At 39.6% G+C, this 25,748-nt stretch overlaps 2 protein-coding genes across 6 annotated transcripts in view; one reads left to right on the top strand and one right to left on the bottom strand.

The window, feature by feature from the left end:
* riok2 (RIO kinase 2 (yeast)) overlaps positions 1–24,273 on the bottom strand; it is a 32,867-nt gene extending 8,594 nt beyond the window's left edge. The window contains exons 1-7 of the mRNA XM_087998981.1: positions 24,109–24,273; positions 19,501–19,639; positions 14,908–15,024; positions 12,907–13,082; positions 7,517–7,605; positions 2,811–3,002; positions 1,644–1,736 (exon numbers count right to left, since the gene is read on the bottom strand). Coding sequence (XP_087855107.1) covers positions 1,644–1,736; positions 2,811–3,002; positions 7,517–7,605; positions 12,907–13,082; positions 14,908–15,024; positions 19,501–19,639; positions 24,109–24,174 — 872 coding nt within the window. The 5' untranslated portion in view covers positions 24,175–24,273. The remainder of the gene's footprint in view (positions 1–1,643; positions 1,737–2,810; positions 3,003–7,516; positions 7,606–12,906; positions 13,083–14,907; positions 15,025–19,500; positions 19,640–24,108) is intronic.
* A 300-nt stretch (positions 24,274–24,573) lies between these two features.
* The window catches only part of LOC122559794 (uncharacterized), a 132,679-nt gene continuing 131,504 nt past the window's right edge, over positions 24,574–25,748 (top strand). For 2 of the 5 annotated variants that reach the window (XM_043709889.2, XM_043709853.2), the window contains exon 1: positions 24,720–25,435. Coding sequence is in view for 2 of the 5 variants with exons in the window: in XM_043709868.2 (XP_043565803.2) it covers positions 24,669–24,820 (152 nt within the window). In the remaining 3 variants the exon portion in view is untranslated. Of the gene's footprint in view, positions 25,436–25,748 lie in introns of all 5 variants that reach the window. The other 3 variants (XM_043709868.2, XM_043709844.2, XM_043709861.2) reach the window with 3 other exon arrangements.

Genomic DNA, 25,748 nt, shown 5'->3' with positions numbered 1-25,748 from the left:
TACAGGTCAATGTATAAGTTGACCTCTTATTTTGCCCAAAAAATCTTGTATTTTTCATACATTTCATGTATACGTTGACCATACTACATTGCATTATAAACCTTTTACAAAGGAAACTGCATGTTCCCATTAACTTACTTTGCTGAAATTTCAGATTTTTTCAAAAATATTTCTTCATTAAGCAGATTTTAAGTCAATGTTCCCATTAACCCACTTAAACAAAGTCACATTCATTTATTCATACTGGTAACTCTATTCATCACTCTTTACTTACTACCAGTCTATCGCATGCCCATTCATTAATTCATAACTCTACTTACAGCACTTTGAATGAATCAAAATATGCTGTAGTAAACAAAATGCTGTAAGTAGAATTATGGATGAATAGAGATGCGATATAGTAACCAAAGAGCAATGAGTAGAGTTACCAGTCTGAACAAACGAACGAATCATTCAGACTGGTAACTCTACTCATTGCTCTTTGCTTACTATATTGCATCTCTATTCATTCATAACTCTACTTACAGCACTTTGTTTACAGCATGTTTTGATTCATTCATTCAGATCGGTACTAAGTCGATTGGTACTTATTGCACTTTGTTCACTATACAGCCAAAAGTTAAAATTATTAACTTTTTAACAATATTAATTGTCCCATTATATCTGAATAAAAGTGTGATATATTAACTACATACCAGTATATCTTTAATTCTTTGACATTTCATTATATTGCTTTGTTCAGTTCCAAAACAATTAGGAATAAGATTAAATCCACTCATGTAGAGGATTTTACAGGATACCTTGTTCCTCTTAAAATCCAATTTTGTATTAATCAGCATTGATGTAATTATTCTAAGTTAACTTACAATTAGTACTCTCTTCAGAATAATAGTGTGGGCGTGCAGTCGAAGTTTCATTTATTTAATTCGAGCACAGTTTGTTGAGCGAGCTGCTTTGTAACAGTGTCCCCTCACCCCCCCCAAATCAGTACTAGGCTACAAACCTCCAGTGCCTTCCATCAGCACAGCCCCACACAGGTACACAGTGGGCAGGCAGTGCTGGTCACCGGTCTCCAATTATATCACTGCCTGCATGTCTGCCTGCTTGATGGACAGGCTTGCAAGCCAATCAGAGCTGTGGCTTCTGGACAAGAAACTCACCCATCCAACCATCAGAGAGAGACTGGAACTCCATGTACTGCGTCAGAGAATGTCGCAAATTGAGGAAAGTTTGTGTTCCTGACTCAGACCCGGCAGGAAGATGGACAGTAGAAAATTAGCATTCAGTAACTATTAAGGATTCTTCTTTATCTGGGATTAGTTGCGCGATCAAACAGACTTCTACTAATAATACCGTATTTCGAACTACAGCATGAATGTCAGCCCCTCGAAAACAATAACATGTATATGTCAATTCTCTAATTTCAGCTTTAAAAAGTCTTCAAAATTCGACCTATACACGAGTATATATGGTATTTCTTTCAGCATATCCAAGTTCTGTACTCCCAAACAATAACCAACACGGCATTGTTGGTTGGTGTTAAATTATGCCTTTTGAACATACTACCAATTTACAGCCAAACAATTAGTTTCAAACTACAAAATTAAATTCCACAAGAATATATCAACTCAAATGTTGCTCACCTGATATCCTTGAATGTTGGATAAAGTTCACTTTCATAGTTAAAGCGTCTGATAAAAAAATCACGAATACATTTTACATCTCTATTAAAATACCTGAAAAAAAGTATCACTTTATAATTAATATTTTCAGAATTGGTGTATTAAATATATATTTTTCTGAAAATCTCCGTCGCTTATCTTTTTAAAAAATTGCCAATAAAAATCTGCTTTTCCCTTTGTAAGACAAATGATTTTCATTAAAATCTTATGATTTATTGTTTTGGGCACCAATACATTTTAAAAAAAACAATGTTAACATTTATGCAAGTTGAACTTCTGCAAAATACACTAAAGACTTCATTTTCTAATCATCATTAACTTTTAATTTTATATTTTAATGACCACTAAATTCCATCCCCAACAAACAACTTCACCTGCTAGGGAAGCCATTTAGATTGCTGGTAAAGTTAGCAGAGCAGTTTAATTTCCCCTGTCTTTCAATTCTAATTCCAGCTTTCTTCTTGAAGCTTATCTTGCCTCTGTTGAGTACCTTCTCTTGAGTGACATTAACAATTCGTTATCAAAGAAATTGAGAGCTCACAGACCAAATTATAACATTATTTCTTTCAGTCAGTGAAAAATAACTTTAGAGACCCTGTCTCAGCAGAGAAAAAGAAAGAAATACTACAAATACCACAAGTTCAAAATAAAAGTGGCAAACACTGAATGGATCCACAGCTTCCTGAAAAAGACCTGAAAAGTTTGAATGGAAACAGTTCAACAGAACTCGAGATAAAAGGATGTCCACCCAAAACCCCTTTTCTTTTTAGAAATGAGGTTCAAAACATTCTCCATGTTATGTGTATTTTTTGTAAAAATTCTAGTTTTTGTCATAGTCATGGTTTCCATTGGATAAAGATCATAATCAATTCATTTACTGAAACGATTAACTTCCTGTGAATCAAACAGTTGGGCACATATGAAAGAAAAGTTGGAAGTAAAGTCTTACTCAGATAATATGCCTTTGAAGGAGGACAGATGCAATAATAACTTAAGTTGCAGAATGCAAATGAATATTGATTTATTTGTGCAATAAACAGGATAGCATCCATTCTAAATCTGTGGTAAATTATTCCATATAAAATGAACAGAAACTGGGAAAAAAAGTTGTTTTGGTTTTGTATTTACCATTCAGCATTTAGATGAGATGTAGATACCATCTGCGGAAAGTCAATCATTGTGACACGATCCTCATCGTCCAACATCAAGTTGAATTCATTGAAGTCACCGTGAATTAAACCATGATTAGCAAGTTTAACAATAAGATCCATTAATTCGTTATAGGTTTCTGCTGGATTATCAAGCTGGTGAACTTGACACCTAAAGCAAAATAAATCTATTGAATATTTTGATCTTTAAAACCCCACTTGCTTCCTCCCTTTCACCACCCCACTTGGTTCACAGTGAGTGAGGTGGTGAGTTGGGAGAGGCGGTGAGCTTCAGATATTTTCAAACAGTTATTAGGATACTAAGAGTTAGCAAGTAATTAAGGATTACTAAGAGCACTTTTGTTAATACCAATGATCTACTCAATCCACTACAGTTTGTTTTGTAGAATTGTTGAAGAAAGCGTGAATCCAAAGTCATTTGACTCAAAAATATAAGGTTATTTATAGGAAGTTTGTGATACCTAGCCCAGATGTCTTAATAGTGTAAAAATTCCTGTGAGATCATCGCATAGGCATTATCAACTGTGTATACTTCTAAATGCTACCTCCCTCCAATTCACTTTTCTATGCTTTGTAGGAGCTTACCTCAAATGAAAATAGTTCATTCCTTCACAATAAATAGATTTTTAATCTAACAAAAAAAAACTGTTGGTAAAATAAGTGCCAATATTTCCCCAAAGCTCTCAACATTCAGAATCACAGAGCACGGAAACAGACCCTTCAGTCCAACTCATCTACGCTGACCAAATTTCCCAAACTAAACTAGTCCCATTTCCCTGCATTTGGGCTATATCTCTTTAAAAACCTCTTATTCATGTATCTATCCAAATTCTTTTAAATGTAGTAACTGAATCTGCATCCATCACTTCTTCTGGCAGTTTATTCCATATACGACCCACCCTCAAATCCCTTTTAAATCTTTCTCCTCTCACCTTGAAACTATGTCCTCTAGTTTTGAGCTCCCCCACCTTAGGAAAAAGATCTTTACTATTCACCTCATCAATGCCCCTCACGATTTTATAAACATCTATAATGTCACTCCTCAACCTCTTATGTTCTAGTGAAAAAAGTCACAGCCTATCCTTATAACCCAACCCTCCAGTCCCAGCAAGAGTCTGGTAAATTTTTCTGAACCTTCTCCAATTTAATAATATCCTTCCTATAGGAGGACAACCAGAGCAGTAGACTCTGTTCCAAAGGTGGCCTCACTAACATCCTGTACAACCTCCTGACGTCCCCACTGCTATACTCAATGGTCTGAGCAATGAAGGCAAGTGTGCTGAACACCTTCTTAAGCAGCATGTCTGCCTCTGACAACTTTCAAAAGAACTACGTATCTGAATCCCTAGGTCACTACTTGACAACAATCTTACAACTACCTTAATAAATTATTTGGATGTGAGCATAAAAGAGGTATAGTTAGTAAGTTTGCAGATGACACCAAAATTGGAGAGGAGGTGGACAGCAAAGAACGTTACCTCAGATTACAACAGGATCTTGATCATATGGGCCAATAGATTGAAAAGTGGCAGATGGAGTTTAATTTAGATAAATGTGAAATGTTGCATTTTGGGAAAGCAAATCTTAGCAGGACTTATACACTTAATGGTAAGATCCTAGGGAGTGTTGCTGAACAAAGAGATCTTGGACAGCAGGTTCATAGCTCCTTGAAAGTAGAGTTCCAGGTAGATAGGATAGTGAAGGTGTTTGGTATGCTTTCCTTTATTGGTCAGAGTATTAAGTACAGGAGTTGGGAGGTCATGTTGCGGCTGTACAGGACATTGGTTAGGCCACTGTTGGAATATTGTGTGCAATTCTGGTCTCCTTCCTATCGGAAAGATGTTGTGAAACTTGAAAGGGTTGAGAAAAGATTTACAAAGATGTTGCTAGGGATGGACGATCTGAGCTATAGGGAGAGGTTGAATAGGCTAGGGCTATTTTCCCTGGAGCGTCGAAGGTTGAGTGGTGACCTTATTAGGAGTTTATAAAATCATGAGGGGGATGGATAGAGTAAATAGACAAAGTCTTTTCCCTAGGATGGGGGAAGTCCAGAATTAGAGGGCATAGGTTTAGGGTGAGAAGGGAAAGATATAAAACAGACCCAAGGGGCAACTTTTTTTACAGATAGGGTGATACGTGTATGGAATGAGCTGCCACAGGAGGTGGTGGAGGCTGGTACAATTGCAACATTTAAAAGGCATCTGGATGGGTATATCAATAGGAAGGGTTTGGAGGGATATGGGCCATGTGCTGGTAGATGGGACTAGATTGGGTTGGGATATCTGCTCGGCATGGACAAGTTGGACTGAAGGGTCTGTTTTTATGCTGTACATCTCTATGACTCTCTTCTCCAGGGACCTCCCATTAACTGTATAAGTCAGTCATTCTCCCTTCTTGGATTCCATTCTCTTTTTACAATGCTCTCCACCCCAGTTCCCAGTCTCCCCCCCCCCCCCCATAACATTCACTTAAATGACAGGGCATTTGTCTTTGAGCCTACAGTTCACAGGAGTCAACCACACTCCAAATTCCAGGACAGACTTTACCTCTACCTGATATTGTTTGTTAACGCAAAGCATTTACTCACTTACTCTCATTTATAGTAGTTTCAAGCAGCAAAACCATTTTATACATCAAAAAGTTGCCTTTTTCACATTTTCTACCTATCAAAAAGCAGGCTTTGTTAGCTCTTAGAGTTTGAATTTGCCAAATCTAAAAAAAAATGCTGGTTTTGAACTGTAAATATCAGTTCAATTTTTCCCATGTCAAATGACAAAAATGAAAGTTACAAAATAAAAGTTAAGATGGGAATTCTGGGTAATCCAAGATGGAGGATGGGAAAAACGTCTGGCTGTAACAGGCTGTTCCTTTGAGATATTTTGGGTGTTGCAAGTGATTTCCTCAAATTCCAGGAGTAGCAATTACTGCTTTATATGCTGTTGCATTGTTTTGGACCTTTGGAGAAAAAAAAAGTCAAAACAACGATACTTTTCAGAGGGTGGTGCATGTATGGAATAAGTTGCCTGAGAAAGTGGTGGAGGCTGGTACAATTGCAACAGTTAAAAGGCATAGGTATGCGTATATGAATAGGAAGGGTTTGGAGGAATATAGGCCGGGTGGTGGCAAGTGGGACTAGATTAGGTTGGGATATCCGGTCGTCATGGATGAGTTGGACTGAAGTGTCTGTTTCTGTGTTATACATCTCTATGACTCTATAAATGCTTCTCTCATATGATAGTATAAAGGTTATGGTACTGAATTTAAAACTTAGAGATCATAAGTTCAAATTCTGCCACAGCAAATGTGAAATAAAAAAAGAGTTAAGACATGGAAAATACCCAGGCTAGGGCTAAAATATGGCAAATAACATCTGCGCTACACAAATGCCACGCAGTGACCATCTCCAACAAGAGATTATCTAACCATCATCCCTTGACATTCAAATGGTGTTATCATCACCAAATCCTTCATTACCAATATTCTTGGGGACACCATTGACCAAAAGCAAAACTGAACTAGCAGTATAAACAGTATCTGTAAGAGCAGGTCAGAAGCTAGGAATCCTGCTGTGACTAACTCACCTTCTGTGCATCACCTACAAGGCACAAGTCAAGAATGTGACGCGAAACTCCTCATTTGCCTGGATGACTGCAACTCAATCAACAGTCATGAATCCTGACATAACCCAGGTCAAAGTATCCCACTTGACTGGTACCACATCCACAAATATTCTCTTTCTCCACCAAAGCTCAGTAGCAGCAGTGTGTACCATTTACACAAGATGCATTGCAGAAATTCACAAAGGCTCTTTAAACAACATCTTCGAAACCTACAACCGCTTTTAACTAGAGGCAAGACCAGCAGATACATAGGAATACTGCCACCTGCAAGTTACTCTCAAAACCATTCACCATTCTGACTTGGAAATCTATCACCATTCCTTCAGTGTTGTTGAGGCAAAATCCTGGAAATTTCTCCCTGACAGCATCGTGAATCTACTGATAGCACATGGACTGCAATAGTTCAAGGTGACAGCTCACCACCACTTTCTCAAGGGAAAACAGGGATTGGCAATAAATACTGGTCCAGCCAGCAATACTCAGATCCCATGAGTGAAGAAAAATATAAATACTCTGAAGAGTTTTCTTTCTTTCTACTGGTGGTAAAAAAGTGAGGCACTTTCCAGAATTTATTCTGTATGTGGATGGAAAAAAAAAGGGAACACTGGTTTTGGCCCCAGAATTTGAGTAGTCTTTCTCTCTCTGTTTAACTGTTTAGCACAGTTCTTTGATTTGAGCATTGTAGGCTCATTTACTTCTGTTCACACCATGCTGCTTTGACTTTTAGCATACATGTAGCTTGTACTGTAGTTTCATCAGGTTGGCACCTCATTTTGAGGAATGCTTGTTGCACATCAGGACATATACTTATGCACTCTCCAAACCAGGTTTGACCCCCTGAATGATGGTAATGGCAGAGCAAGTCAATATGCCAGGTAAGGATTTTACAGACATGGTTAAATAAAATGCTGCTGTTGCTAGCGGCTTGCAACACCTCAGATATCCAGTTCAGAGCTTCAAATGTCCACTTTATCTGCCACCTCAAACATCAAAGAAACTCTTTTACAGAATATTAATCTTGCTCTGAAAGACTACAGATACTTACATGGGATAACCATTTACAAGCTCCATGACCACTGCATGTCTGTTGAAATCAACTGGTTTAGGAACAGGGAATCCTCGATCATATAATGCCTTGACACAAATAAACATATTGATCTTAATTAAATATGTCAGAATATTTAATCTGCTTTAAGACTGTGACTTATTAACCAGACATTATGTACATTTTGTTTAACTGTGCAATAAAAATGATCTTGATCAAATGAATCAATGGGCTGAAAAATGGTAGATGGAATTCAATCTGGACAAATGCAAGGTATTGCATTTTGGTACAACAAACAAGGGTAAGGTTTATACAATTAATAGTAGCACTGCGGGTAGTGTTGTGGAACCCAGGGACCTAGGGGCTCAGCTGCATAATTCTTTGAGGTTTATGTCACCTATAGACAGGGTGGTTAAAAAGGTGTTTGGCACACTTGGCTTCATTGCTCAGTCCTTCAAGTATTAGGAGTTGGGAAGTCATGTTGAGGCTACGTAGGACATTGGTGAGGCCTCTTCTGGAATACTGTACCCACTTCTGGTAGACGAGTTATAAGGAGGATGTTATTCAGCTGGACAGGGTTCTGACGAGATTTATCAGCATGTTGCCATTTATGGAAGGTTTGAGTTATAAAGAAAGGCTGGATAGGCTGGGACTTTTTTCACTGGAGCAGAGGAAGTTGAGAGGTGACCTTATTAGAAGTATAGAAAATAATAAGAGGTATAGAGATAATGGTAGTTGTCTTTTCCCTAGGATGGAGAATTTCAAGAAACCTCTATAAGATCACCGTTTATCCTCCGACACTCCAGGGAAAACAGCCCCAGCCTGTTCAGCCTCTCCCTATAGCTCAAATCCTCCAACCCTGGAAACATCCTTGTAAAGCTCTTCTGAATCCTTTCAAGTTTCACAACATCCTTCCTAACAGCAAGGAGACCAGAATTGCACACAATATTCCAAAACTGTCCTAACCAATGTCCTGTACAGCTGCAGTGCAACCTCCCAACTCCGATACTCAATGCCCTGACCAATAAAGGAAAGCATACCAAACGCCTTCTTCACTATCCTATCTACCTGCAACTCTACTTTCAAAGAGCTATGAACCTGCACTCCAAGGTCTCTTTGTTCAGCAACACTCCCCAGGACCTTCCCATTAAGTGCATAAGACCTGCTCTGATTTGAGTTTTCAAAATGCAGCACCTCACATTTATCTAAATTAAACTCCATCTGCCAATCCTCAGCCCACTGGCCCATCTGATCAAGATCCTGTTGTAATCGGAGGTAACGTTCTTCGCTGTCCATGGTTCCTTCAATTTTTGTGTCATCGATAAACTTACTAACTGTACCCCCAATGTTCACCGCCAAATCATTTATGTAAATAACGCTGGCTGAAAGAACTTTTGACAAGGACACATCCACGGAGGTAGTATGGGCTGAGGTTAGAAACAGGAGAGAAGAGGCCACACTGCTGGAAGATTTGTTTTTTCTTAAAAAAAAGCCTCCAAGTTCCAGGAGGACAGGATTGGCAAAAATGAAAGGAACAGGGTGGTTATTATAGGGGACTTTAACTTCCCCAACATTGACTGGAAATGCTGTAACTCTAGTACGTTGGATGGATTAGTTTTTGTCCAATGTGTGCAGTAGAGTTTCCTGACACAGTATGTCGAAGGGCCGACAAGAGGGAGGCCACACTGGATCTGGTGCTTGGTAATGAACTTGGCCAGGTGTTTGACTTAGTGATAGGTGAGCACTTTTGAGAGAATGACCATAATTCAGTTACGTTTAGTTTAGCAATGGAAAGCAATAGGTACATGCCATAGGGCAAGAGTTATAGATGGGGAAGGGGAAGGGCAATTATAATGTGATTAGGCAAGACTTAGGAGGCATAGAATGGGGTAGCAAAATGCAGGGGATGGGGACAATCGAAATGTGGAGCTAGTTTAAGGGACAGATATTATGTGTCCTTGATAGATATGTCCCTGTCAGGCACGGAGGAAGTGATAAGGTAAGAGAACTATGGTTTACTCAAGAAATGATATCTCTTGTTAAGCAGAAGAAGGAGGGCTTATGTGACGTTGAGACAAGATGGTTCAGATGAGGCTATGGAGAGTTACAGATTCACAAGGAAGGATTTAAGAAGAGTTAAGAAGAACAAGGAAGGGACATGAGCAGTCTTTAGCAGGTAGAATAAAGGAGAACCCTAAAGCTTTCTGTAGGTAAGTGAGGAATAAAAAGGATGACTAGGGTAGGAATAGGGCCAGTCAAAGACAGAAGTGGGAAGTTGTTTGTGGACCCTGTGAAGATCGGAGAGGTGCTAAACAAATATTTCTCATCTGTTTTCACTCAGGAAAAGGAGAACATTACAGAGGAGAAGACCAAGGTATGGGCTATTAAATTAGAAAGGATTGAGGTTAGTAAGGAGGAGGTGTTATCAATTCTAAAGGTGTGAAAGTAGATAAGACCCCTGGACTGGATGGGATTTACCTGAGGATTCTCTGGGAAGCTGGGGAGGAGATGCGGAGCCTTTGGCCTTGATCGTCGAGTCATCATGGTCTACAGATTTAGTACCAGAGGACTGGAGGATTGCAAATGTTGTGTCTTGTTCAAAGGCAGCAGAGGTGACCCAGGTAATTATAGACCAGCAAGCCTTGCGTCCGTTGTAGGAAAGGTTTTGGAAAGGATAAGAGATAGGATTTATAATCATCTAACAAACAACAATTTGATTGGAGATAGTCAACATAGTTTCATCAAGGGCAGGTCGTGTCTCACAAACCTGAGTTTTTTTGAGAAGGTGACCAAGTATGTGGATGAGGGTAGGGCAGTTGATGTGGTGTACATGGACCTCAAGTTAAGGTTCCACATGGTACACTATTACAGAAAATGCGGAGGCATGGAATTGAGGGCGATTTAATAGTTTGGATTAGAAACGGACTTTCTGTAAGAAGGCAACGAGTGGTAGTTGATGGAAAATATTCAGCCTGGAGTCCAGTTACCAGTGGTGTGCCACAAGGATCTGTTTTGGGACCACTGCTGTTTGTCACTTTTATAAATGACTTGGACGCAGGCATAGGTGGATGGTTTAGTAAGTTTGCAGAAGACACAAAAGTCGATGATGTGGTAGACAGTGTGGAAGAAGATTACATGTTGCAGGGGGACTTGGATAAACTGCAAAATTGGGCTGAGAGGTGGCAAATGGAGTTCAATGCAGAAAAATGTGTGGTGATTCACTTTAGGAAGAATAACAGGAAGGCAGAATACTGGGTCAATGGAAAGATTCTTGGTAGTGTGGACGTGCAGAGGGATCTTGGTGTCCATGTACATAGACCCCTGAAAGTTGCCACCCAGGCTGATAGTGCTGTTAAGGCGGCATATGGTATGTTAGTCCCCCTACCAATAAAAATTGAGCTCTGGAGCTGTGATGTCATGCTGCAACTGTACAAAATGCTAGTGCAGCCTCACTTGAAATATTCTGGTTGCCCCATTACAGGAAGGATGTGGAAGCATTGGAAAAAAGGTACAGAGGAGATTTAGCAGGATGTTGCCTGGTCTGGAGCGAAGGTCTTATGAGGAAAGGCTGAGGGACCTGGGTCTGTTCTCATTGGAGAGAAGGCTAAGAGGGGATTTAATAGAGACATACAAAATGATCAGAGGATTAGGTAGGGTGGACAGTGAGAGTCTTTTTCCTAGGATGGTGATGTCAGTTTGTACGAGGGGGCATACCTGTAAATTGAGGGGTATAGATTTAAGACAGATGTCAGAGGCAGATTCTTTACTCAGACTGGTAAGGTCGTGGAATGCCCTGTCTGCCAATGTAGTTAACTCAGCCACTTTAGGGAGATTTAAACAGTCCTTGGATAAGCATATGGATGATGATGGGCCTAGGTATGTTCACAGGTTGGTGCAATTTCAAGAGCCAAAGGGCCTGTTCTGCGCTGTATTGTTCTATGTTCTATAAATGACAAAAAGCAGTGGACCCAACACCAATCTTTGTGGAATGACCAAATCATGAGAAGCAAGGGTAGGATAAATAGACAAGGCTTTTCCTGGGGTGGGGAGTCCAGAACTAGACAGCATAGGTATAGGGTGAGAGGAGAAAAAGGGACCTAAGGGACAACTTTTTCACACAGGTGGTGAGTGTATGGAATGCGCTGTCAGAGGAATTCGTGGACGCTGGTATAACTATAAACATTTAAAAGGCATCTGAATGGGCACATGAATAGGAAGGGTTTAGAGGGATCTGGGCCAAGTGCTGGCACATGGGACTAGATTAGGTTAGGATACCTAGTCGACATGGACAGGTTAGACAGAAGGAAAGGGTATATTTCCGTACTGTACATTTCTATGACTGAGGGCACACTTTTAAAGGTGAGAGGAGAGAAAGTTAAACACGAAGGGATTTTTTGTTTTACACACAGAGGCTGGTTCACATGTGGAATGAACTTCCTGAGGAAGTGATGGATGTGGATACAATCACAATGTTTAAAAGACATTTGGATAAGTACATGAATAGCAAGACTCACAGGGACATGGACCAGGAGCAGGCAGATGGGACTAAATTTAGTTTGGGATTATGTTCAGCATAGACTGGTCGTACCGGAGGATTGTATGATTCGTGCTGTATGATTCCATGACTACTACTACTACTGGCACATTGGTCTTCACACTGATGTCTATGAGAAAGGTTTAACAATCCTTGTGCTGACATCCAGTGGTTTTTCAATGGAACTTCTCAATGCATGCTCACATTTGTTCTGTCAGTTAAGTGACCAGAATTTGGACATTATAAAGGCCTATCATACGGTCACCTAAAAATCTAACCCAACTACAGATTCACATAGTGAGTGGTACCTTTTTCTCGGAGTTCGAGCAAATAGCAATTTCTGTTTTGAAATGGAACTTTGCAGCAGAATTTCACATGTAATTAATGAACTAATGGATCTTAGACAATGGACATCTGGACCAATACTGGTCTTCAAACAAGAGTGGTGTTAGTTAGTGAAGAATAAGGATGACAACATTCCTTTAAAATGGATTTGTAGTTTCTATTTTAGAATAGGAAAAAGATTTCTGAAGACACACCACGAGTGGACAGTAGTCTCGTATCAGTCTTTCCCAACTACCTTTCCTTCTTTCTCTCCCCTCACTTCATGCTTGCTTTATTTTCTCTCATCTTAACAGATTTCTGTTCAATACAAGATGACAGATGATCCAACAGGGAAAGAACCCATTTCAGAAATGAGTTGAAACATTATATAATGATAGCACTAGTGAACAACCTCTTGCTTCCCTTTCAGTATTGGAGCACATCATTTTAAAGTACATTAAAAATGTTCCACTTTATTCATAAGGTAAATCTTGGAAAATTAAATCAGATGCATTTCAAAAGGAGCAAATACCTTCATATATGCATATTCTTTCATTGCTGCAAGACGAGAGAGATAAAGCCATGACATTTTCTGTCTGTGTTTGTGATAGTCACGTTTGTTCTTCAGATTTCGAAATGATGTACGACCCAACCTGTGCAGTTTCAAAGCAAACTGTTGTTCCTCTTCATTTGCAACTATATAAATATCTGCAACAGATCAATGCAAATTAAGATATCATTGGTCAAAAGAATTATTGGATTTAAAACATTAACACTGTTTCCCCAGCTACAGCACTTTGTTTTTAGTTCAGATCGCCAACATCTGCAGTGTTTATTTCTAATTATGATATTGGTGGAACTGGTCAGATCATAATTTTTAGGACCTCAACAGTAAATATGCACAAATGGACCAGCTTCCGCTGTAATAAATAACCACCATGATCTGAGGAGTTCTTAGTCTGAAAATGGTAATAGGAAACAAAGTATATCCCAGCTGGTGGTTGCTCAGTCAAGTTAGATCCCGAAAGGAAACCTGGCTTGATAATTTATGTGTTTAATTTTTCCTATTTTTGAGAAGAGGTTAGTTACTGAAACATATTCACACAAGGCAGATGCGCTTTAACATGTTTGTTTGTCTCCTATTAAGAAATAAAACAAACTATAAATGACAGAATGATTGTAACATGAACAGCAGAAAAAAAGTTTCAGCCTGTCTTCCAACATTATCCTTTTACAGCTACTCGGATCCAGAGAAATTTCATTTGCATCGTAACTCTTAAGATTTTACTGAACTGATTTCTCCTAGTTTCTCTTCTTTGGCCTGTACAGACAACTTTTGGATTTGTTTGAATCTACTGGTACGGCCTGTATGTTTTCAGTTCTAACAACATGAATATCTTATCCAAACTCTCCTAGCTTGGAACCTCCACAAAACTAAAACACTTAAGCTATGGTGACTGGTTTTCCCTGAACTAAAACTTGAATTGCCTTAGAGGAATTTTTCTCCTTTCTGTACTGAACTCCTGGAGAACTTGAACCTTCTGTTCTAAAGTCAAAATAAACTACTGATTTTATGGTACACTCAATTGCATAAACATTCCATTCCTTAACACACATTCTTCAAGGAACGTGACTGCAACCACACACTGTTCCAAAAAAAAACATTTTTACCAGTTACCTTCACAGAACTGAACCAGATCAATTTGCCTTTATTTTACATCCAGACTCCAAAGTATAATCCTTATTACATATTTTTCATCATAATTATGTAGAACAATACCATTATATCCTTTTTCCTTCTTGAGCAATGTAAAGCCAAATAGGCATCAAAAGTCCATAATGACAAATTAATAATGTAAACTGACAAAATATTACAAAGCATATGATTTACACTAAAGCTTACTTTGCTTGTAAATACAATGTTAAAATTTCCCAAAATATTTCCCAAAATATTTCAGTTTAAGAAGATAATCAGTGAATGTTGAAAACAAATATCAGAGTATAACACAAGGCTGCAACAAACATGGAAGTATTTGGATGGCAAGAGAGCACAAGTGCCATCTGAATATGTAAGGTGAATATACTTCTAGACATATTCCCAGATACCTTTTCTAACAAAGAACTGCAGATGCTGGAGATTTGACACAAGCAGAAACAGAAGAAACACAAGTCTCCTTAGATGTGTGAACAGACTAAGATACAAAGGACAGACCCTGAGAGGTTCACTGAAAAGTCAGTGTAGGCAGCCATAGATTCGTTGATCTGTTTACAGTCTAAATCAGTACTAACCAGACCCATGATTCTCCAAATAAAGACACATATAACATTTTACTCTGATATAAAATATTGTTTCAGTTTCCAATATGCTCAGTACATGCATTTGGGCACTTTGTATTAATGCCTTCCTACCTCAGTTGCCCAATGAGATGTTAATGGGCCTTTTCCTTTAGCTACTTCAGTCTTGCAATTTACCATTCACAAAATGATTTCTTAATTTCAAATATTGTGCAAGCTGCATATTTTTGTTACTTACCAGATTCTTTGCCAACTCCCATTTGATTTCCAACTGAATTAAAGACATTTCGCGAAGAAAGAGTTTTCAGAGCAAGATAATCATATCCAGTATTTGTCAATCGATAACCCTGAACCACTGAAAAAGAAATTAAACAATGACACAAAACAGACAAGAATGGAGAACTGTTTTGCTGATTTAACTCTACTTTCTCACAACAGATGCTGCTAGACCTGACGTGTTTCTCCAGCAATTTCTAATTTTATTTTGCTAAATATCCTTGTTCAGTTGAGCTTCTGGTCACTTCCAATTCTCCATCCTACAATGTTCCAAATAAATTTAAAGAACAGCATCCATGAGATATTTTACTGCCCTCTGCCTTTAAAATTAAATTTAACACCTAATCCACCACTTTCATTTTCTCTTGGACAGCAAGGGAATGGAAGAACACTGCTTCTGGTATAACCTATACATAAGCAAACATTGGGCTGTTCGGAGGCTCAACTTACCTTACCGTCTTCACAGTATGGGCCACTGGAGCCTTTCCCCTTTAATACTTTGTTGTAATCTTCTAACCCTCCATTGGACTTTAATTTTGTTTTTACACTTCTCTCAATATCAAATAATTTCTTTGCAGACACACATTTGATTACTGCAATCCTCTACCCTACACAGATCCCTTTTGACTATTTCCATCCCCACCTTCCTCCATTTTTCTCAGCTCTGTGCCTGCGACACAGCAGTTCATTCCGAAATTAATTCACCTGCCAAAATACTAACACTAATTTCCTCTGTACAAATACTGCGTGGCTGGCTGACGGTTTTCAGAATTTTCTGTAATGATCTTATCTCAACACTTTTGTACGGTGATGTAAAATGTACAACTTCAAGTTTTATAGTGTGAAGCTAATTTAAGCAATTTCTACAGTAGTAATATGATGCAACATTGCACATGATTTTGACAATTTTGATTGTTCTGCCTTGGTGTTATTTTTAGTTATGGTAAAATAAAGGATTCACTTGTTTTAAGGCCTGGGTGAGAGGGCTGCATACTCTCAGTTACTGAGTCAAAATCCTGGAAATCCTTTATTGACAGCCATGGAATGCAGTGATTCAACACAGTTGTTCATCATCACATTCTCAAATGAACTTAGGGTTAGGCAATATAGTGTTGGACGAGCCAGTGAAATAATACTAAAAAATGCAAAGACGGGAATGGAAACAAGGTGCTTACAGTGGTTAGACCTCACATCTCCAAATTTCCAAGATATTGTCAATTTCAATCTGTCAACAATTATACTTTAAACTATTTAATTTCCTCGCAAGGTAGAAGTACTGGTGTCTAAAGAAAAACAAATTCGCTTTTCTAACTGTATACAACGCACATGCAATTGTTACAGCCCTGAACTTTTAGAGGGGAGAGTTGGGGCTCTTGTAGTATAGTGGTAGTGACCCTACCTCAAATACAGACTCAAAATTCCATCTACTCCAAACGTGTGACATAAGTCAATCTGTTAAAGAATGTTAAATAAAAGGGGAAAGATAGGGTTCGTGTGGTGCATGGTAAAGTCCCTACCACTGAACTAGGGGACACAGGAAGTAGTTGCCCTTGCTCCAGATTGCATGATGCCATCACTGAATGGTCATAGAGTCATATAGGGTCATAGAGTCAGAGATGTACAGCATGGTCTCTTTTATATCTTTCCCCTCTCATCCTGAACCGATGCCCTCTAATTCTGGACTCCCCGACCCCAGGGAAAAGACTTTGTCTATTTATCCTATCCATGCCCCTCATAATTTTGTAAACCCCTCAGCTGCCGACGCTCCAGGAAAAACAGCCCCAGCCTGTTCTACCTCTCCCTGTAGCTCAGATCCTCCAAACCTGGCAACATCCTTGTAGATCTTTTCTCAACCCTTTCAAGTTTCACAACATCTTTCCGATGGGAAGGAGACCAGAAATGCACGCAATATTCCAACAGTGGCCTAATAAATGTCCTGTACAGCCGCAACATGACCTCCCAACTATTGTACTCAATACTCTGACCAATAAAGGAAAGCATACCAAACGCCTTCTTCACTATCCTATCTACCTGTGACTCCACTTTCAAGGAGCTATGAACCTGCACTCCAAGGTCTCTTTGTTCAGCAACACTCCCTAGGACCTTACCATTAAATGTCTAAGTCCTGCTAAGATTTGCTTTCCCGAAGTGCAGCACCCCACATTTATCGGAATTAAACTCCATCTGCCACTTGTCAGCCCATTGGCCCATCTGGTCCAGATGCTGTTGTAATCTGAAGTAACCCTCTTCGCAGTCCACTACACCTCCAATTTTGGTGTCATCTGCAAACTTACTAACTGTACCTCTTATGCTCGCATCCAAATCATTTATGTAAATGACAAAAGTTAGAGGACCGAGCATCGATCCTTGTGGCACTCCACTGGTCACAGGCCTCCAGTCTGAAAAACAACCCTCCACCATCACCCTCTGTCTTCTACCTTTGAGCCAGTTCTGTATCCAAATGGCTAGTTCTCCCTGTATTCCATGAGATCTAACCTTGCTAATCAGTCTCCCATTGGGAACCTTGTCGAACGCCTTACTGAAGTCTGTATAGATCACATCTACTGCTCTGCCCTCATCAATCTTCTTTGTTATCTCTTCAGAAAACTCAATCAAGTTTGTGAGACATGATTTCCCACGCATCTATAGGGTTAAAGGTTTCTAAGATACCTCAGAGCTCTGACTCTCAGATCCAGGAGTGAGGGAGCAAGCACAGGCCAATCATCTCCAGGCAACAGAGTTAGTGGAAAATCACAGTTGGATCAAAACACCAAATTTGTAAGAATTTGAAACTGTGCTGAAAGATATGTCCAGCTTGCCTGGAGGCAGACATCACCTAGAAAAAAGCCTTAATTGTGACAGTTACTTCTGGGATTAAGGTTACCAGGCTCGGAAAAGAACAGAATAGAAGTAAATGCTTTGGAGTCCAGGATAATTTTGGGCTGGCTGTCTGAGAAAATCAAACGGCCACTTTGGGACAGTGTACCTATGGAGTAGATATTTGGTTGTGTTGAAAATAAAATGGGAAAATACTGTTTTGGAGTTTAAAGTATAAATTACATAGAAAAGCAATGTTTAGTCAAAGCACTTTGATCTGATAGAGTCTAAAGGTCTAAAAACAGGAATTCTTCTTGTGTCATCCTTCTAGTTGATTAACTAAAAGTTTGAATTTTTAAACTTTTGATGGTTTCTATAGAAATGCAATGCACTAGGTCCAGCAGTCTTTCTGTATTCAAACTATATGCCTCTCCAGAATTGTACCACTTCTATAGACAAGGTGATCCTCAAATCGAGGTGGTGTCCCAATGTATCTACTGCCCAGGTCTTTCAATGTGGTAAATGCTGAATATTTGTTAAAAGTCAATGAAGATGCAACAAATAACTGAGGTTATGAACAGAGTAAATATTTAAAGATAGTGTAAGGAATATCAAATGAGCAGACTACTTTGTCCTGGAAGGATGCGGAGCTTCAAATGTTATTAGATCTGGACTCCGAGCAAATGGTGCACACACCATCACATTATATGTTACTCATCCCCACATTCCCAGACCAATGATACGACCTTGTGCCAAGGCCAATTTTCCTGGCATAGAACCCCACATTGATAGACCAGGCCTGGTTATTAACACAACATGATCTCATCACCAGTGTAAACCTAGCAAAGAGTGCATTTTGTCAGTAATTGGAGGCAAACAGGAGAAAGCTTGCTCCTGGCCTCTGGTTTGACAGTTGCAGAACAGCACTATTCAACACAAAAGGCCAAAATCTTTTATGCATCTTCCAAATACCAAAAAGAGGTTGAAGCAAAGTTCAAGCACCTAACATTCATTCACTCATTCAACATGCCATTAGGTATCAATAAATGCATGGTATAATTCTAGGAAACGGAAGTTGGGGGGGGGGGGGGGGGGGGGGGGAGAAATGGCACATCAGTTGGCCCCCTGTACTTTACAGATAGTGACCCTGCTTCTGCCGTTCAAGAAATATTTGGAAATTTTACAGCAACATATGAAGAGACAAAACAATTGCATCATTGCTACTTTTGACCTGATCTGTATGCTGGTTTCACTAGATGAAGAAAAAAAGCCTCTGACGCTCGTTAAACCTGAACAAAATTGTGAATTGTGCAGTCACAGTTCAACAATCAAATTGTAAAGCTTTAAAAAAAATCTGAAGATCCATCAGTGTACAAACATTACTAATGTAAATAGAATATCATATTTTGGTCCTTAACTTAAGTGCCTTACTACAACACAAAATACTAAATATGATTTATTAAGAAATTTAAATGTTGAAGGTTGAGGTAATGCAAGCATATTTTACTTCATATGCTGAAACATTTAGCTTCTGTACAGCTCAGTGAAATTGGTACATTATAGGCAACTATATACAATAAGGCATAAACTGAAGCACCACAGACAAAAATAAACAAGATCAACCAATATAAAACGATTGCTGTTACTGAAAAATAAGAGAAACTGAAGTTCCAAAATATCACTAAGACAAAATAATGTAAGACAAGTGGTTTGATCTGTTAATTTTACTAAAACTTACTTTTTGTTCTCTCATATGCCAATAGTTTATGCTTTACCAATTCACGCAGGATCTTATTGCATCCACCATGTTTAAGGTTTGATATTGAAGCAATAAGACTGGGTGGAACAATTTCATGATTCTTCATTCCCATTTCGACCTGTATGTAATAGAGCAAATCAAAGATGAAAATATTAATTTAGGAGACTTGGAATAGAAGAAACAGAATTTACTGTATTATAAACAACAAAACAAATCAAGGTAATTATGTGACCAGCCTAGTACAACCCCTTCCCCAATAAGAAGTGGTAAAAAAGTAAACATCATAGGAAATACTCTAGGAAATCTCCTTTTACCCTAATCAGATGAGTTGCTAGGACCCCCAATTATTACCATTCACAGGAACCTACAAGTTATATCTTATAACTTTAAATGTTATTAAGAATATATCCTGGCCGCTTTTAAAAAGGTTGTCAAGGGATTTTTTGGTAATTTGTACCAGAGGCTAAAATCGGAACTCCCTCCGTAATGGCACTGGAGTCTTACCTACAGCACATGGATTTCAGTGGTTCAAGTAGGCAGCTCACCGCCACCTTTTCAAGGGCTAATTGGGATGGGCAATAAATGCATTCCACGAATGAATTTTAAGAAATACTTCTTACCAACCTATTTTTCTTTATTCTTTTATGGTATATGAGCTTAGCTAGCAACAACATTTGTTTTTTGGCCCGAGTTACCCTTGACCCTGAGTGGCTTACTGCACACATTTTAGGGGCCAGCTATGAGTCAAACACATTGCTGTGGGCCTGGAGTCACACGGAGGCTAGATCTGGCAAGGACAGCAGACATAATTTTCTAAAGGATGTCAGTGAATCAGATCTGTTTTTACAACACTCAGTAATAGTCTCACGGTCACCATCACTGGCAATGGGTATCAATTCCTGATATATTCATTTTTCAGTTTAAATCGATAGCCATTTAGCTATTATAGATTTTTTAAAAATCAACCCCTAGAGACACATGCCTGGGGCAGGGAGTATTTGAACCGGAATCTTCTGGCTCAGAGGTAGAGAAACTACTACTGCAGCACAAGGTCCTAATTCCAGATTTATTAACCGATGTTAAATACCGCCAGCTGCTATGGTAGAATTTGAACCCATGTTCCACAGTATTAGCTTGGGCCTTTGGATTATTAATCTTGTGACATTATCATTATGCCTCTTCAACCTCCCTTAAATATCCAATACAGATTTTAAAGGATAAACATTATATTAAAGATGACCTTTTTTCCCTACACCTTAAGTGGACGTAGTTTGAAAGTTCATGCACCTCTATACTTCATTGAAATCATATTGAAAAATCACTCATGAGTTGGCACAAAAGCTAGCATCATAATGTTCTACTCAATAATATTATAAAATTTATAAAAATGACCACTTGGCAAGGCAGGAATCTGGCTGCTGGCTCAGTTAGGACCTATTGAGTATTTAAAATTTTAGATTTCCAGCATCTGCAGTATTTGGCTTTTGTAATTATATTTAATTCAGTCCCAGTGCTCTTCCAGGAATTTGCTGAAATTTGTATTTGTCTTTTTTGCCTTCTACAGTATACTATTATTGCTTCTTTTAGCAATCTTTATTTCTGATATACACTCCATGAATTCCAACTGAAATTTCTTCTGCTGTGTTTCAGATTCAATAATGATTATAGATATCCATAGTTTTTTGTTGAGTCACTGCTCTCACTGTATTCCAAATGTCATACACTGCCACATTCACCCTCTCACTTCAACTATCAAAAAACTGTCCTGATCCACAGTTTCATTCATTCGTCATCTTATAATGCTTTTGAGAAAAAAAGCTTTCCTTTAGGTGTCAGGGATTGTAGGCTTCAATAACTCTAAGTTACTAATGCCCCCACACAGATCTCTTTCCTTTTCTCTTTCCTCATATCGCTTACCTTCTTCCAATGTCAGCCTTCAGCAAAGGCCTTAGCTTCATTTCCTTCAACCCTACTTCGATTAATTGCAGAATTAGGCATAAGACTGAGTTTTTCTTTTGTGCATTTGCCTTCACGTTCACTTTTTTGGCTAACAGCATTCCTACACACAGTCGGTCTTTTCTTTCATCTTTAAAAAGTTCCATTCTATCCGGATGCCTCCTTCAGGTCACATAGCCTCTCACTGAATCCCTAGAATCACAGAGTGCAGATAGAGGCAATTCAGCCCATACAGACTGCACCAACCCTCTGAAGAGCATTCCACACTATCCAGGTCTTTTTTATTGATAACCATTAAGTGTGACATCAAGTGTCTCATTTTTGGTGCTCTGATCACACATTTCAACTTCTCTAATTTTATGAAATAGGAACAGGAGTAGGCTGCTGGACCCTTCCAGCCCGTTCCACCATTCAATAGGATCATGGCTGGTCTGACATTCGTCACAACCACTTTCCTGTCTTTTAATTTGCCGCTCTCTTCTGTCAGATCTAGCTTTAACGTCTTTAAATCTGAGAAGCTCTTTTGGTGGTGAATTAAACTCTACCCCTCATCTTCCGCCTCGGAACACTTCAACTCCAGGGCATCAATGTGGACTTCAACATTTTCTTCATTTCCCCTTCCCCCACCTCACCCTAGTTCCAAACTTCCAACTCAGCACTGGCGCCATGACTTGTCCTACCTGCCCATCTTCTTTTCCACCTATCCACTCTATCCTCCTCCCTGACCTATCACCTTCACCCCCTCCCCCACTCACCTATTGTACTCTATGCTACTTTCTCCCGACCCCCACCCTCGTCTAGCTTATCTCTCCACACTTCAGGCTCTCTGCCTTTATTCCTGATGAAGGACTTTTGCCCAAAACTTCGATTTTACTGCTCCTCGGATGCTGCCTGAACTGCTGTGCTCTTCCAGCATCACTAATCCAGAATCTGGTTTCCAGCATCTGCAATCATTGTTTTTACCTAATCTCTACCCTAGTCAAGCATCAACTGTCCAATACCACTTTCCAGCTCTCCCAAACAATGGCCACATCACCGAACGTCAAGCCTTCAACTGCCAAGTTGTTACTAATCTCAGTTAAAATCTCTGAAGTCCTGCCAGGAAATGCCTCCAACTTGTTTCCAATACTTTAATGCCAATATCAGTACCATTTCCAGCTCTCAATACAAACTGGGAAATTTTGCAAACTGCACCTCCCTTTTTGTTTCCCTTCCCTTCTATTATCGCCATTTCTGGGATAAGCTACTGACCAATAATTATTTTACACTTATTGATTCCCTGAGTTTCTAGACTATGCTTTTCCCCCCCCCATCTGCTTACTTCAGAAGATCCTTCCAGTTATTCAATTTTATCTGTTCCAATGATGCTACCTACGTAATCAGTGCTTCTGATACATCATACTTTTTCAACTAAGGATTCCATTTTTTCAGTTGACAGGATCCCAGACCATGTTCATGACATTTCCTGCACTTCCAAGCTCACCCTTTTAGCTCTCTCCCAGAATTGCTCACCTCATCTTCATCTTCCACCCCAAGGGCTCCAAGTTCAACGGATCATCCATCATTTCCACAATCTTGATGCCACCAAACACATCAACCTCCCCTCCCCTTTCAGCATTCAGATGGACCATTTCCCTGCAGCACTTTGACCTGTCACCACAACATCCCCAAGCTATCCCATCATACCTTGTGATACCTTTTTAACCTTCTTTCCTAGTGTCCAGGGACCGAAACACTCCTCCTAGAATGAAGCAGCAATTTACTTGTCCTCCTTTTAAGACAACAATGCAATTCTCTCTACATGAAGGAGACCAAACATAGATGGGCAACTGCTTTGTGGAGCAGTTTAAAATGGCAAGATTGAACTTCCAGTGAGCCATCATTCTAATTCTTACCAGACTCCCATCTGGCCTCTGTCCTCAGCCAGCTACATCTCCGCTAAATCACAGTATAAGCTTAAGGATTAGTACCTCATCTTTAAATTATGTACTTATTGAGTTTTTGGACTCATTGACTTCCGCTTATTTCAGATAGCCATTAACCTTATATTTCAGTCAGCAATTGTTGGCAATGATGCATCCCTTTAGGTATTTGCGCTTTCCATGCTTCCTTTTTCTTTCCTTCCTCTGTTTTAATAACTTCCTTAAAAGCCGTTTTAGCTCTTAGCTGTTTCCAGTTCTGACAAAAAAAAGTTAACATTTTTTCTTTCTTCGCCGATACAGTCTGAGAGTTCCACATTCACTGAGACATGAAGTACTAAAAAATGATTAACATGACGAAAATATTCGTCGGAAAAAGTCAGCGTTATATTTTAACGATTGTCTGTAACATAAAACGTATCAAGAATATGTTCGCTTCCTCCCCTCCTAGAAAAGTGGCAGACATAGAATCAACAGATAGGGCAAGTGATTCATTATTCAGCAATTTTTAATAAACTCCATTTATAACAAAAGGCGAAATTATGCTGATAGGGTAGTATATCCCAGCGTCTTTACAAAACAGAAGGATTTGACACAGGGATACCTCCTCGTGATAAGTCACTCAGCCCCTTCTATAATCACATGGGAACTTTAATCAAGTACAAGCGGGACTCTGGAGTGAAATAACAACAGGCCCGGACCGGCAACTTACCCCAACCAGCACTCTGAAATCATCTCTCTGCAGGTACCTCAGCAACACTACATTCAGCTTTCCCATCGCTGCGACCGGGATGAGAAAACTGGAATTTCAATCCGTTTATGCTAGAGTATGGAGAGACAGAAAACCCAAGGCCTTCCGGAACAACCAGAAGTACCGGGCCGGACTCGACTGCACATGCGCACTCACTACCAGGTCCTCGAAGATACTTAATAAAATTCAAAGTTAAAAATCACACAACACCGGGTTATAGTCCAACAGGTTTAATTGGAAGCACACTAGCTTTCGGAGCGACGCTCCTTCATCAGGTGATTGTGCTTCCAATTAAACCTGTTGGACTATAACCTGGTGTTGTGTGATTTTTAACTTTGTACACCCCAGTCCAACACCGGCATCTCCAAATCATAATAAAATTCACAATTCGGTCGAAACAACAAGCACGATCTCTAAAGACTTGTATAGCATATGATTTTAATGTTATGATTTGAAACAATGACATTATGATTTAAGTACGGGTCCAATAGGCATGTTTCGCTGTGTTAGGTTTGTGTTTTATGTGCTGCCAGGGCCTGGGGACGGTTGGTGTGTTTGAAGGCAGTTGGGCTCGCGCACTCGGATCGCTGATCTTCGGAGTTTATCCCGGTCACAGGTTACACTCATGTCCTCCAGAAACAATAGGGGCCAAGGTCTGCAGCCGAAGATCCCGGTGCGTACTTATCCGTTATTAGTACACAATCCCTTGGACTGAAGATGACTTTCCTCCACTCCGCTGTTGTAAAGTTGTTGGATCCGCAAAACTCTGCCACAGGTGGGGCAGGCGGTGTTTGCTGGGACACTTGGCTTTTGCATTCTACATTCCGCTTGGTCTTCATTGATAGCTTTCGCAGACAGTTGGCCTTTTCATGGGGATGCTTTTCCAATTTGGGCTTACAATTCCCGATAGTCAGTGGATGGGGAAATTGCATTTCTTTTAAGGAAGGCTTTGAAGATGCTTTCGAAACGTTTCTTCTGCCCTCCTGCTAATGCCTTGTAGAGGAAGTGGTTCAAGGCAGCTCCGAAAAATTTGCAGTATCGCCACGGCCTGAAACCCAAGACTTTCCAATTTGGAGTAGAAGCACCTGCGATTTGCCAGTACAATGTTATTAACGTAATTATAGTGGGCACTGAAAACAATAAGTCAGGCAGAAAAAAAATAGTAATTGCTGGAGAAACTCACCAGGTTTGGTAGTATCTGTGGAGAGAAAGCAGAGTCAACATTTCGAGCAGAATAGGCAAACGCAGGTGTATTGAGTTCGGTCACAGATCAATCAAGAAATCAGTGGTGAGTTTCTTGTGGTGCAGTGGTATTGTTCCCTATAGGTGAGCTAAAAGGCCCTGGGTTCAAATCCCACTTGCTCTAAAGCTGTGTATCTCTGAAGAGGTTGGTTAGACCATAAGAATTAGGAACAGGAGTAGGCCATTCAATCCCTCATATTTGCTCCACATTCATTTGAATCATGGCTGATCTAACATTCCTCAATCCACATTTTTCCATTGCCCTTGGTTCCTTACTAATCAAGAATCAATCTGACTTGGCCTTAAATGTACACAAGGACTCTGACCCCACAGCTCTATGTGTAACAAGATGTTTCAAA

The sequence above is a fragment of the Chiloscyllium plagiosum genome, unplaced genomic scaffold (genome assembly GCF_037043375.1).
Source record: "Chiloscyllium plagiosum isolate Xiang-an unplaced genomic scaffold, Cpla_swu_hap1 HiC_scaffold_2, whole genome shotgun sequence".
In the NCBI taxonomy this organism is placed as follows: domain Eukaryota; kingdom Metazoa; phylum Chordata; class Chondrichthyes; order Orectolobiformes; family Hemiscylliidae; genus Chiloscyllium; species Chiloscyllium plagiosum.
Note: the sequence above shows the minus strand (reverse complement) of the source record. Positions and strands in the feature narration are given on the sequence as shown.